General features: G+C 38.3%; 1 protein-coding gene across 2 annotated transcripts; it reads right to left on the reverse strand.

Moving 5' to 3' along the window:
* Positions 1-53: 53 nt before the first annotated feature.
* On the reverse strand, positions 54-13006 carry LOC149020478 (aminoaldehyde dehydrogenase 2, peroxisomal-like). Of its 2 annotated transcripts, XM_089148626.1 has the most exons (16): positions 12811-13006; positions 12332-12474; positions 11508-11588; positions 11284-11432; positions 10138-10230; positions 9876-9999; positions 9668-9733; positions 9515-9581; positions 9325-9401; positions 6133-6246; positions 3292-3369; positions 3061-3212; positions 2895-2955; positions 630-736; positions 443-544; positions 54-330 (listed from the first exon to the last, which is right to left on the reverse strand). In XM_089148626.1, exons 1-15 carry the CDS (start codon positions 12923-12925, stop codon positions 448-450), a joined length of 1524 nt encoding a protein of 507 aa, XP_089004752.1. In that variant the 5' UTR covers positions 12926-13006; the 3' UTR covers positions 54-330; positions 443-447. The 2 variants fall into 2 exon arrangements, with proteins under 2 accessions (XP_089004752.1, XP_089004754.1); XM_089148628.1 differs by having other exon boundaries at positions 54-544; positions 12811-13004.
* Between the last annotated feature and the right edge of the window lie 719 nt (positions 13007-13725).

Consider the following 13725-nt stretch of genomic DNA (forward strand, 5'->3'; position numbering starts at 1 on the left):
TGCTGAACTACCAAATCGCATGAGAGTGAATTGAGAACACTAGATCACCACCCCAATGGAGAGGGAAATTTTCTAATTCAACTATTCTTCCATTTTCTGCTCGAAATATCAATTCCAAATTCAAGTACCACACTTTTTTCTTCTAATATATGAAATTTAACTTCATATGAAATTCAACTTTATAATCCTTGCTAGTGTTTCTCCCCCCTAACCCCCCCCCCCATATTATTTACTTCTGTAGACAAACAAAGCCCTGTAGCAGTTTTCACGGCTTCGGATTTGAAGGTGTCGAACCAGCCCCAAGGCTCACCTGAGATGTACCGTGCAAACCTGCTTCACAGTCAAGTAGTTTTGAAGTACAGTTTAAAAAGAGAAAGGGGTCGTCAAAGCATTAGTATGGATATTCAGTTATAATAATAGAGCTTAGACTCTTAACATTCACCAAGTTCACAGCTTTGGATTTGAAGGTGCCTGGTACCAGCCCCATGGCTCCTCTGAGATATACCGTGTAACCTGTTTCACACTCAAGTAGTTCTCTAGTCCCCTACAAAGAGAAACATAAAATTTCATCACAAGTGCAGTGAAGCGATTTCAGGTACTGTTGTTAGAATCAGTGCTTAGATTCCTACCATTCACCAAGTTCCCGGCCAAAACCACTTCGTTTGATGCCTCCCCATGGAGCTTGACAGAAGCAGGGCTGTGAGCAATTTATCCACACAATCCCTGCTCGGAAGGCCTGCAGAACAGCAATAAACACAATTAAACTCTTACATAAACCAAAAATAAGAGCTTAAACCAGGAAAAGAAATGACATCTTTGAAAAAGGACCAAATGCAGGATTCTTCTCCCAGCAACTGGGGGCTGAAAAATCTGACATAAACCAGGGAAAGAAAGGACATTTTTGATAAAGGACCAAATGCAGGATTCTTCTCGCAGCAACTGGGGGCTGAAAAATAAGCATTCCAACACAACCAACAAGTAACAATATTAAAGGCACCACTCTGATACAACAAAAGCATTGAACTGGAGGTAAATTTTGCTTAAGCTTTGCCCCATCAGTATTTAGCTTTGGTCTTCACCCTACCGCCCTTCCCTTGTCCTATTTTAGTTCTCTCAACATTGTGGGCATCTGGAACTAATGTTACTAAGAGTCCACCAAGCAGAACTGGACAGTCAATGGACCAGTCAGTGGTTGTGGCACATCAAACAGTGTACAGAACATGTGCAGGTGGTTCAGATGTTGAGTTAAAGATGATCCATCCAACCAACAATAATAGGAATAAAACAAAGATGGTAATCATCTTAAAACACATCTTTAATTTAATCCTATTATTGATCAACTAAATAAAGACGGTCAACTACAGTTGATTTTCCATCCCCCTGTCATGGACTGATGGAAACTTTCTTTGCTGTTACCTGGGGTTTAGGTTCTACTCTCTAGCCTATTTGTTAGTGACTGGTTCTTCCCCCCCCCCCAAGCTTCTTCCTCCCTATGTTTTTTTTCATCCAAAGAAAAAAAATGAATGCCCAAAAAAAAAGAGGGTCATATTCTTGGCTTCCTTCCCTTTAATGATTATTTTATTCATCCAAAGAAAAAAAAATGAATGCCCAACAAAACAGAGGGTGTAATATTCATGGACTTCAGCAATTACTTTGGGTTTAGATGATTTCCTTCAGTTACTTAAACAGCAAATTTAATCATACAAACTGTTCAGCGGGACGGGGGGGGGATGTGGGGAGATATCGGGGGAGGTGGGGCGGGCGCCGGGGGGTTCTACCCCCCCCGCGCCCCCCCCCCCCCCCCCCCCCCCGCGGTGGGGAAAGGAGAAGACCGCGGGGGGGTCGCGGCGGGGGGGGCGGGGCCCCCCCCATCACCACAACAAAAAAATAAAAAACAAAAAATTGGAAGATGAAACTAGGCCAAAACAAGAGTAATCTTGGTTTCACAGCCTACCAAGATAAGACATAGGTCGGACTTACATTGACCTGGTTTCATATGGTATCAACATGTTTCAAAACTGTTTTGGAAATTTTACAAGCTTCAACCTGAACCCCATATAAATTATTCAACCCCACCAATGCTGAGGAAATCTGGCTCAAATCAGGACAAACACTTTTTGACGCCAAATATTATTAAAGTAATTTACTTATTATTCATGAATAAGAAAATACCTCTACTAGTTGAATTCAATAAAAACAGTTAAAAAGTCAAATTCTAAAAGGATAAAACCAAAAAGGTTTAACCCTCCTAATTCAAGAACAAAAACTGCTTTTTGACACTGCAATTTTCAATTGTAAAAGGTAAACTTATTTATTTATTTTTTTCAAAAATAAAAAATACTCATAAATCTTAATATGACAAAGTACTAAACTAAAAGAATGGTAAAATGTTTATTTGATTTGATGTTCTGAAAATTTATTTCCATTCGAAGTGATTTTATACAACATTTGCCCTCACCAAACTAGGTTTGATCAGAACATAGCTCCTTCAATATGAATTAGATTTAAGCAATTTTAGATCTGTAAGAAAGCTGTATTCCAGTAAAACCTAAGAACAATATACACTATCAAACTTGGATCAAGACCACACGTATTATTTTGAGTGTTCTCTATGTGAAACTAATGCATGAGTTGGGTTCAAAATGCCACAATTAGGCAGAATAAGAAACAGGGTAGAAAAAAGAAGGAAAAAAAAACCTTCTTCAAGGCCTTGAAACTAAGGTTTTCTAGTGGCCTAGAAAAGTATGAAAGAGACACGGTTGAAACCTGGGAAATCTCAGTTTCCACCTGGTCAATCTAGAGTCAGGACTCAGGACTGGTTGTTGATCCTTAGGATAAACTGGTCGAGATGATTGTCAACTATTTTGCTGTATAAGCTACAAAGTTAATCATACCTTGGATACACGCTCACACCTCTCTAGATCATTGGAAATCACAGCAGCAGCCAAGCCATAGCTGCAAGAGCGAGAGTTTGCAAATACGTCAAGTCAATTACCCCAACCAAAAAATTGACACCAGAAAAGGAATTAAGATAACACTCTAAGGAAATGGCATACTCACTCTGAATCATTAGCTAGTTCAATTGCTTCATCTTCATTACTAAAAGTTTTAACACATAAAACAGGTCCAAAGACCTCCTCCCTCCAAATTTGCATGGATGTGTCCACGTCCGTTATGATAGTTGGCTCAATAAAGTACCCTTTCTTTAGATGCTGTTATTGTTTGTTAAATGGTTAGGAATCACCTTACATCTTAGAAAAGCTGTGAAAATTATATAACCCAGAGTTCTACCTGAGGTCGTTTTCCACCACACAGAATGGTAGCACCTTCACTTTTTGCAGTTTCAATGAACTTCTTTATCTTCTCATACTGAAGGAAGAAGAAAAAAGATACATTAGTTGGATCCAACACCAATGTATAGGGATAAGAAGACAGTTTTTCTATTTTCATAATTAATTAGTGGAACATTCAAAGCAGCCAAACCTACTAAAATAAGTACCCTAACAGCGGGGTCAGCATTCACCCCCTTTTACTAATAATTTAGATACACAACTGGCATTCAGAACTAATCTTCAAAGACAACCAAAAATACCTTGCAATTAACTTTATCAGTATATAAAGACCACATGGATCACATGTTTTCCAATATTAAAGCACATAGAATAACGGAACCCGGAAAGGGACTTAGTCATCGTTGTTTCCTGGGGTCTTGAATTATTCTTTTTGTCACCTAATCGGTTGTAAACCCCCCCCCCCTTTCCTTCTCCTCTTCTCTTGATCATTCTCTCCCCCCTGCCCCCCCCCCCCCACCAAAAAAAAAAAAAAAAGACATACAAATATCAGAGAATCCAGAATAGGATCCCAGTCTTACTACTATCATTTTGAACAACAAGACTACAATTGAAAAAAGACATTTCTACAGTTAAGCACATTATAAAAAGGGCAAACCCGGTGCTAAAGGCTTCCACAAAAGCAGAGTCTGTGGGGGCAGTTATCCTACACAGTCTTACCTAAACAACTTTTGCTAGGAGGATGTTTTGATGCCTTGACCTCGAGGCTATGACTGTGGTCCACCAACCATTGCACCAAGGCACACCCCTAGTTAAGCACATTATGATATCTTTAAAATTTGTCTCTAAGCTGTTCGATCCAGATGTCCTATTCTTCAGAACTTTGGTTTAGTATTCTCATTACATTGAACAAGAAAGACAAAAGACAAGAGAAGAGAAAACTGAAAAAAAAAAAAAGGGGGGGGGGGAGAGAAAATGGAAGTGGAGACGGAGAGGGTGAGTGAGGGAGAGAAAATTTGAGTTCCTACATTTTTGGGATCAGATTTCGTTTCTAAAATAATCAAATTAATTGGAAATAAAAGAAAACAGCTGTTAATGATGTTGGGTTCTAATTTGGCTAATTGCCTACAAAAGAGGTTTTTTTTTTTTTTTTTTAATATTGGACACTTCTAACCATGTGTGTTGGAAAATCTCCTCTCCATGTGGGTGGAGGATCCAGAGTACTCTATAATGGAACTTCAAACGGCTGAAAAAAGTAAAAAGATGTAAGTCAGTGAAAGCAGAGTTATATCTGGTAGTCCATGAGCTTCACTATTGTGCACCTCTCTGCCTGTGCTGCATATCTGCAGCACCACCATAGCTTCCCGACCACCTCTAAATCCCAGATAATACCACTCTCAACATCCATCACCACTATGGCCTATCCAGTTATCTCAAAAAATCAGTGCTATTAGCATCCACTGATGCAAATGACACAGACAAAGAAGGTGATTCACAGGAGTAAGCCAAAAGAAGTCTCCATGTTGGGCTTCTTATTCCCTCAATTATGCACAAAAGAAACAAAAATCAGAGTGAGCAGTAATATCAACAGAAAAGCATCCACATTTTTTCAATACTCCCTTGAGTTCAAGCATTTTGTGCCTACATTTGAGAGCTTTCAAATGTCAGATGATGAACATCAAAGACCCTGCTTAGAAACAACATGAAGCCCCTAATTGACAAAAGGCAGAGACTTGAGACTAAGAGGGGATAAGAACAGTAGGAGAGGCACTCGTAGGAGTGCAATCAGCAAAAAGAGCACCGCAGCCGCAGGATTCCATCAAAACCTGCTCACCGATCACTAATCCTATAGCTCTGTGTCGTCATTGCCGCAGAAAGCAGATTTGACAGAGGTCTTTAAGGTGTTTGAAAAGGATGGAGGCAGTCCATCTCGGCCTTAGGATTGCAGCCTTGAAGGTTGACTTCAGGAAGCTCAGGGTGCCCAAAGGCCAAGATATCAGTCAATTTGAGTGGAGGATCTTCTCCATTGACAGCATAAGAAGCATGAAATGGAGCTGCAGGTGGTCCTCAGATATAACTTGCAAACACTCTATTATGATCGTGAACAATTAGATGATAACTTTATTTTTGTAAGGAATCATGAAAAATTCACAAATAAATTGAGTCAGACTTTCCTGGATGTTATCAGATAAATAGATGTGTCCCCGTAGAACTTTCCCACTAAAAGTTTACAGTGTTCAAAACAGACAGATTACAATAAATTTTAATTTCACCTATTTTATGCCAAAATAATGGAGCTAAACTCTGCAGGCAATGCTGCTGAAAGACAAACTTTATCTACAGAAGATATATTACAGCATCTGCGTGCTTATAGCCAGCAAAAACATTATGGCCCCAAGGTGAACAAAACAGAGGCCAGGGGGTTATAATGCCACCTCAGCACTGCCTAGCCAACTATGATGGTCAAATACCTTCGGTTAACATGGTAGACTGCTTTCATGAGTCAGATGGAAAAGTTGCTTTGGGCTTTTAGATTCGACCTGTAAGGTATGACTGTATATAACATACAGCATCCTATATAATCCAAGGCTTATTTTTCCATTTCCTCATGCAATCTCACGGATGATTAATAGCAGAGATTTATAGTACTATCATCTTCATATATAGTAAAACAATTAGCTCCTCAGGTCAATGTATTAGGCAAATTGAGTTGGATAGTTGCATAGATGTTCTAATGAAATATTGGAAAATACAAACAGCAAACACCAAGGAAAGTAAGAAAACTTCTACTATCATAGAAAAGATGAGAGACTGGCTGGAATTGATTAAGCAGCTGCATTACCTGCCCCTCACTAACAACAGGTCCAAGCCTGCAACCTTCTTCGATAGGATCTGAAATCTTGATGTTTCTGGACCAATTAACAAGCTTTTCAAGAAATTTTGCTGCAATACTTTCCTGATACATTTGCACGTATAGTTAAACATCAAAACAAGCATAAATTTGAAACCCCCCCCCAAAAAAAAAAAAAAAAAAAAAGAGAAAGAAAAGAATAAGAAATTTTACAACAAGAAGATTCAAAGAAAAAAAAGGACTCGATAAAATCCATTTTTGCCATTACAAAAAAACAGAAAAAAGACAAGTGCATATCCACATCATTATGAAAACTGAATTAGAGAAGTGGGTTAGTAAAAATAAGTGCCTACTTGCACAACACTCAGGAAATGTATAATATAATTCTATAGAAAATGAATTTGTCAACCTCCTGGCAATGATGACAAAGGGACAAACTGTTTCAAAAACTGTCCCCTAAACCCTATTAGATGCACCTAGCCCCATCCTAGGAAGCCCAAGCCCATGAAAAGCCCATAAACACCTTTTTAGAATCTAGTGGGGACCAGAATCCACATGGCCCATATAAATAAATGTAATCCGACCCTCATTCATATGACCAATTTCATGGAAAGTTGCCCCTCTGCTCATTTTGTCTCCCATTTTCAAGTTTCAAGTTTCAACCTCATCCTAGCACAACTATAAATTTTGATTTGGGACCTAAACCCTATTCTTTGAGCTAAAAGCCATCATGACCCCAGCCTCCCCATTTTCAAGTTTCAAGTTTCAAGTTTCAAGTTTCAAGTTTCAACCTCATCCTAGCGCAACTATCAATTTTGATTTGGAATCTAAACCCTATTCTTTGAGCTAAGCCATGATGACCCCACTTAGGTCCTATTTAGCTCTCCTATAGGCACCATATCAATTTCAGCCGCCAACACGACACTCCATTCGTACACTAAGGTGAGAGTTCACCGATTAAGCTGTTATTCCATTTGGATCCAAAAAGCAAAAATTATCAACATAAATATTACTGAAGACTTCAGTCACTTGTCTTCACCTAAGCTGGGAGATTCCACACGTAGCATTTTCTTTCTTTCTCAACATACATGTATACATTTCTACCATCTGTTTACAAGGTCCATAATGTAGAGCATCAAGGTGTTTCATTTTGGTCTATGTATTAGTAACTTGCATTCATATCTTCTACATCATGCATGATGGCGTGACTTTCCATGTGAGCATAGTTTCTGTAATCAAGAGAGAATATTCACAATCCAACATGCAATAGAAAGAAAAGTTTGACTAGAGGAGGTGCAGTGCTAATACCTTCATACACTTGTAACCACTAACTCATGGGCCTTCCTTCTCTCTAGGTGGGGTACCATAATGGGATCTAAGCCATAATCCTAGTGACAAATCCAATCAACATGAAACATGATCCCAATCTCCACATAATCACCCATAGAAGACCATTCTAGCAAGTCTCAGTATGGTAAACCCAGATACTAAAAGATGGACTAGCAATCTCCGGACTGTAGGAAGATTTACTGGTGAGATACCCAGCAGTGCAATACACAAATTCCGTCCAAGTCTACTATGTGAGGCCTGCAGGCATTAATGTTTCGAACACTCCATAAGGCATGAGGAGGTGTTATACTCCCTAAAGTGTAAGGTATTAATCCTAAGGTGTGGATATGTCATGAATTAATGATTGAAACATATTCTCCAACCCCCCTCCCCATGATTCAAGTTTCTTTTTTTTTTTTTTGGTAGAAAATGATTCAAGTCTATTTTGAGAGTGAAACATCTAAATTTGAATATAAAATCTGGATTTCTGAGTGCAGATTCACACAGTTATACTCAAATCATTCATTTTCCTGCCTAGAAAATAAGGTGACCTAAAGGCTACCAACGGTGGTGGGATGTTTTGCCTGCAAAGCAAAGTGTTAATCCCACTAGGTAATTCCTTTACACCATCAGTTATAACTGACCTAATAAGTAATTAAGATATTTGTGAACCAAAATGAAAAGATAGCAATATGAGTTGTTTCTCAGTTATGTTAAACGTTATAACGGTTCATTTGAAAAGATGTTGCATGGATTACTTTACAAAAATAAGTATGCATAGATCTGACACCTCATGGAAGCTGATGTATTCAAATTTCCTTTTTTCTTCTGGACAGAATATTTTCAAATAAAGAGATCTTATGTAGGAAATATAGCACAATGTATGTTCTTATCCCTAAATCATGAAAGGCCTAATACCAACCCTTATCAAATTCAAGTTTTCTACATAAAAAAATTATCATATTTCTTTTCATTTGAAAACTTGTTACAAATGCACTATTTTACTCTGCAAGGCAGAGTTCATGTCCGAGAGATTCCATCTATGCTATATTTCAGTATTGCCTACGTCATTAACTTGCATTTTATGTAATACATGTCTTTAACTTGCATTTTATGTAATATTGATAGATGAGATAGGAGGAGTAGCTACAGCAAACCCTTGCTCCAACTGAGAGGGACATTTTGATTGACTACTTTCTGTGACATCAACTACTTAATCAAACATCATATTAGGTTGCTTCAAGCTCCTTCTCAATTGGATTGCATCTGGGCCAATTCCATTCATAGATCGAGAACATGTCAAGGCGAGAACTCTACAATATCTCATTTTTTGAGGATTCTGAGATAAGATGCAATATGAGTTATTATCTCAGCATGTCAGCAAGATCTATGTATTTTACTGCAGTTGAATGCTTCCTACCAAAACCTGGTTTTGATTGGACACCAAAACGATGTGCATCAACTCACTGAGATGTTGGTCCATCTTGACTTTTTGGCTGACCAAGTTGGCTCCAGAATCAAGTTTCATACTATGATTCCAGTGCCGATGAATTGACCAAATGTGATATTAGCAAATAGTTATACCTCATTCTATCTGGGAATGTATCTGACTCACTCATCTCTAATAGGATCCCGGTGTTTGGGCTTTATTTAATGTAGTTGTTTAACATGTTTTGCACTGAATCTTTTTTGTCATGCATTAAAATCTATTTGTTATATATACTTTGCAGGACTTAATTTAAAACTAAATAAATACACTACTCAATATTTACGGTAACCTTATTATGTCACTCTACCTTTTCTAGACTCTAAAGCATATCAACTCTATTAAGACATAAACTGTGGTATCCTTACATGTACTAGGAGACGCGATGTGGCACTACAGATCTGCCCATTTGTCCAAAAGCAACCAAAAAGAGTCCACTCAGCAGCTGTTTCAATGACAATGCAACATTTGGAGAAATTTGTCTTAGAACAGCAAGAAGTCTTAACAGATATTATATTTGCACTTGTTTTGAAACCAAGTGATTCAGATAGCACTGACCTTTTTCGAGGTCTATATCTTCAAATACAACAATTGGACTCTTGCCACCAAGCTCCAGTGAAACAGGCTGGCTTACAATCACAGAATCAGTGCAAATTTGTAACATAAATGAAACAAGAAGAAATGCAAATTCAAAGAAAAGGTCCAATATACCTTGACCATTTGAGCAGCAGAAGCCATGATCTTACTTCCCGTCAAAGCACTTCCAGTGAATGCAATCTAATTGATGACAAAGAAACCTACTAATCAATAATCGCTACACATTCTCAATAAGGTACCACAGGTCCACAACAATATGTTTGGGTGACAGTGCAACAATTCACATGATTCTAATGTACAATTACTGAAAAGACTACTGAACCTTGTCAACATGAGGATGAGCTGCTAAAGGAGCACCAGCTTCTGCACCTAAACCAGTCACAATGTTTAGGACACCGGCAGGTAGTCCTACTTCTTTGCATATTTCAGCCAACTCTAAACAAGTTCTGAAAGAGAAAGCATGGTGAGAGATGTAGAGAAAATGATACAAAGGGTACAGTTTGTCAGCAGAAACATTTAAGCAAGAAATAAAAAGAAGAGAGGAGATGCATAGACAATGAGAGAGGGAAAAAAGAGAGACTGACACAGATGCCAATTCAGATGGCTTCAGTATAGCAGTACACCCAGCAGCCAACGCTGGAGCAACTTTCCATGCACCCATCAAAAGAGGGTAATTCCTTCAGCCAAAAAAAAGAGGAAAGAGATGATAATAAATCAATCATCAGACCATAGAAGAAAAAAATGGCCATTTATTTTTTCAAGAGGCATGGAAGTGTACAGTGAAATACATACACAACCAAGAGAAACCCAACGCCTAGTTATTCAGACGTGCACAAAAAATGCATTGTGAACATATGACACTCCATAGGCTCACAACAAACACTTTTGAGTACAGTTCTAACTTGCCAAATGATTAGTCATGGACAAATGTACACTCTTGCACAGTTTAGCAGTAACTTTTCGTGAGAGATCTACCTACAGTTCTCAGCTAACAGAGGCAATTTCTGTTGGTAGATGCTTATAAGTGGAAGCAAATTATAATCAAGTATGTGAAGCCAAACCCCTAAAGTAATAGCTTCAAGGTAACATTCTAGATTTCTGATAAGAGAAACTGGTGGGCAAATATACATCATATGACTACGGGCAACACACTCAAACAAGTGGCACCTCACACTCTAAACATCAATAAGATTTTATCATACACCCAACCAAGGAAAACAGTGAATAAAGACCAGTACCAACTTCACTGTTAAGGAAACAATTCACTAAACAACAGTTCACATTGTTACCAATACCTCAAAAGGCATGCTACACAGGCCTGCCAAATAGATCAGAATCTGACACAGCATGTAACAGTAAAGGAACGTGAGATGGAATATAATGAGACAACTGAGTGTCAATTTTTACCCCAACAAAACACCGAACCTAAAACTTAAAAGCCCCTCCCCCCCAAAAAAAAAAAAAATATATATATATATATATATATATATATATATATATATGTGTGTGTGTGTGTGTGTGTGTGTGTGTGTGTGTGTGTGTGTGTGTGTGTGTGTGTGTGTGTGTGTGTGTGTGTGTGTGTGTGTGTGTGCAAACTATGTACAAAGCAAAACATGAGCTAGCTAAGCAAGGAAATTTAATCATTGTGACTCAGTTCCTAAGTTAAAAAATTAGAAAGGAAGAATAAACCCAAAAAAAAAAGACCATAAATAATTGGAGATCTCAGATACCAAGGGGTAATCAGCGCAATAACACCAAGAGGTTCCTTGAGAACATGGCCCTTAAATGTATCCATTGGAAGAGAGAGAGGAGACTTTTGTTTAGTGTCTAGAGCTTCAGCAAGCCCTGCATAATACTCAAAACATCCTGCTACATCATCCTGGATAACATGAACAAACAGATAAGAAAAAGATGTTTGATAAATAATATTATTCCAAAGATGGCCCAAGCATACCATGTCCCATGCTGCTTCATCCAGTGGTTTTCCACAATCAAGAGCCTCTAGCTTAGCCAACTCTGACTTCTTCTCTGTTAACTGCATGCAATTAGAAACATGGACTCCTCAAGACATATAAGATAGTACGGAAAATAACCTATCAACTTATGCTTGAAGGACAACACGTTGCAATTTGACATGTCTTTTGATTTGATAAAGATTTAATAGTCACAAAGTCACAGGATCACTGGGATGAGTATCAAAACACATGACTTCTCCAATCAATTTCTCAGCAGCCAAAGAGATTCCACATTTTCAGCATGCATCTACCAGTACCACAAACTGATACATTAACTATTTCTGCAAGTTTCAAGTCGCAAGCATGCCTACAAGCTTGTACCGGAACTGCAAACATTATGTGATATCTGATAACATCGGCTGGAAAATTCAAATTACTGAATCACCAGGTCCATTCTGGCAGCATGCTGACATGATGGAAGACCATGATACAATGGTTTTAACAGGCATAAGAGTGGTAGCGGTTTCAAACTCATGGGTAAGTTCCCTTGGTTGTAGCCTCGTAAGGAAGTTTAAAAAGGGTTAGTTTTGAGAAGGGCTTCAAGCTTCCGGAGACTGTAAGGTCAGGAATTGCAGAACAAGAAATCCCCCTTTTATGTACCTAAGACAGAAGGTGTGCAGAAGAACCACAAAGCTTGCAGGATGTGTGGAATGATGGGGTGAATGGAGGTACATAACCCTCCACTGTTTTACGTTTATCAATAATAACATAAAAGTAAATCAAATAAAAGAGGAAAATCCAGAGGCACCCAGACAGAGAACACCTTTGCAGCAATGGCACGTAAAAACTTAGCACGGTAAGCCCCCGAAGTGGAAGCCCAATACGTGCCCTTGTTCCTGGAAAAGGCCCTGCGAGCGGCATCAACCGCAAGCTCAACATCCCCTGCAGTGGCCGCAGGAATCTCCCCTGCAAAAATCAGCAACTACACAAATTTACGTTTTACGATAAAGAGGTCAAACCTTTAATCTACTCAAACTAATTCTTTCAAATAACCCTCAGAAAGGCGATTGAGCAGTGAGAAAGAGCATGGAAAACCGAGGAGAACACAGTAAGTAAACAGAGTTAAGAACTGTCGCATTTATTCCCGGTTATGCAATTATTGTCGATTAAGCAAACATAATCGGGAATAAATGCAAAAGAGTCAGCCTTTCAACTTTTTTCGAAATCGCTGAGAGTAAAGAGCATTTGAAAGTTGCAGAGAAGAAAAGAAAACAAAAATCGATTCAAGTGGAGTGTAACAACCTATGATCTCTTCAGTGGAGGGGTTAAAGATGGGAATCCGCTTTCGTTGGATTGGTTCTCTCCATTCACCGTCGATGAACAGCTGACGAGACGGGATCGGGATCGGGGTCGCCATGGAAGAGAAGGCTAAACTGGAAGAGTGAGTGAGTGAGAAATGAGAAGCGATGGAGACTGAAACTGCGATGCAATTAAGACTACTGGCTTCTTTTTATATAATGCCAGATGGACGATAGTGGTTAATCCGACTTTTACCATAGTGTTTTTTTTGTAGTAACTTAACTTTTCTAGCAACGGGTCATTTTCTTATTAAATATGGGAAATTTATTGGGGCTCATTTTCTTGTCTGAAATTAATCATTAATTTTCTTGTAGATGTGTAACATGTGTCCCAACATCAAATCAAATGGTTGAAATCTATGCAATCATCTAGACAAATACACCCATCAAAGTCAAAGGGTGCATTTGGTGATGTCATAATAAAATGTTTTTTGGTCTTTGACGATTGGTTTGGAATGGAAGAACGGACTTTTGAACTCTGACTTTCTACGTGAAAACATTAGTCTTTTGCCAATTGAGTCACTACTCTTGAATACAAATTTGTACACGTGGCACAAGTTGGACCGTTAGTTGCATGTTGCAACAAATAAAAATCCCAATTGGAAAAGTTTAAGCTTGCAAAAACAAGTCTCAGACAATTTGTTGTAAGAAAAAAAAGGATGCTGTGGTTAATATAAAAAGGTTTATCTTTTCTTTTCTTTTTTTAAGTGAAAAGGATAGATATGACTCCCAAATCAAAGCTAGGGTACAAAATTACAACCAACAAGAAAAAGAGATGATTATAACCACCAAATATTACTCAAATCAAATGATGTAATTTCTTTGAAATATCCATTTATGGATAAGAGGAAGAAGAAAG

The sequence above is a fragment of the Hakea prostrata genome, chromosome 3 (genome assembly GCF_041222555.1).
Source record: "Hakea prostrata isolate BN-2017 chromosome 3, UWA_Hpros_2, whole genome shotgun sequence".
Lineage (NCBI taxonomy): Eukaryota > Viridiplantae > Streptophyta > Magnoliopsida > Proteales > Proteaceae > Hakea > Hakea prostrata.

What these genes read in the sequence shown, in the direction of transcription:
- LOC149020478 (XM_089148626.1), bottom strand. Translation starts at nt 12,925, where the DNA reads ATGGCGACCCCGATCCCGATCCCGTCTCGTCAGCTGTTCATCGACGGT. An exon ending in CCATCTGAATTGGCATCTGT is followed by an intron (nt 10,000 to 10,137) that starts GTCAGTCTCTCT and finishes TTTCTCTTTCAG; the next exon opens with AACTTGTTTAGAGTTGGCTG. An exon ending in GTGGTGGAAAACGACCTCAG is followed by an intron (nt 3,213 to 3,291) that starts GTAGAACTCTGG and finishes AAACAATAACAG; the next exon opens with CATCTAAAGAAAGGGTACTT.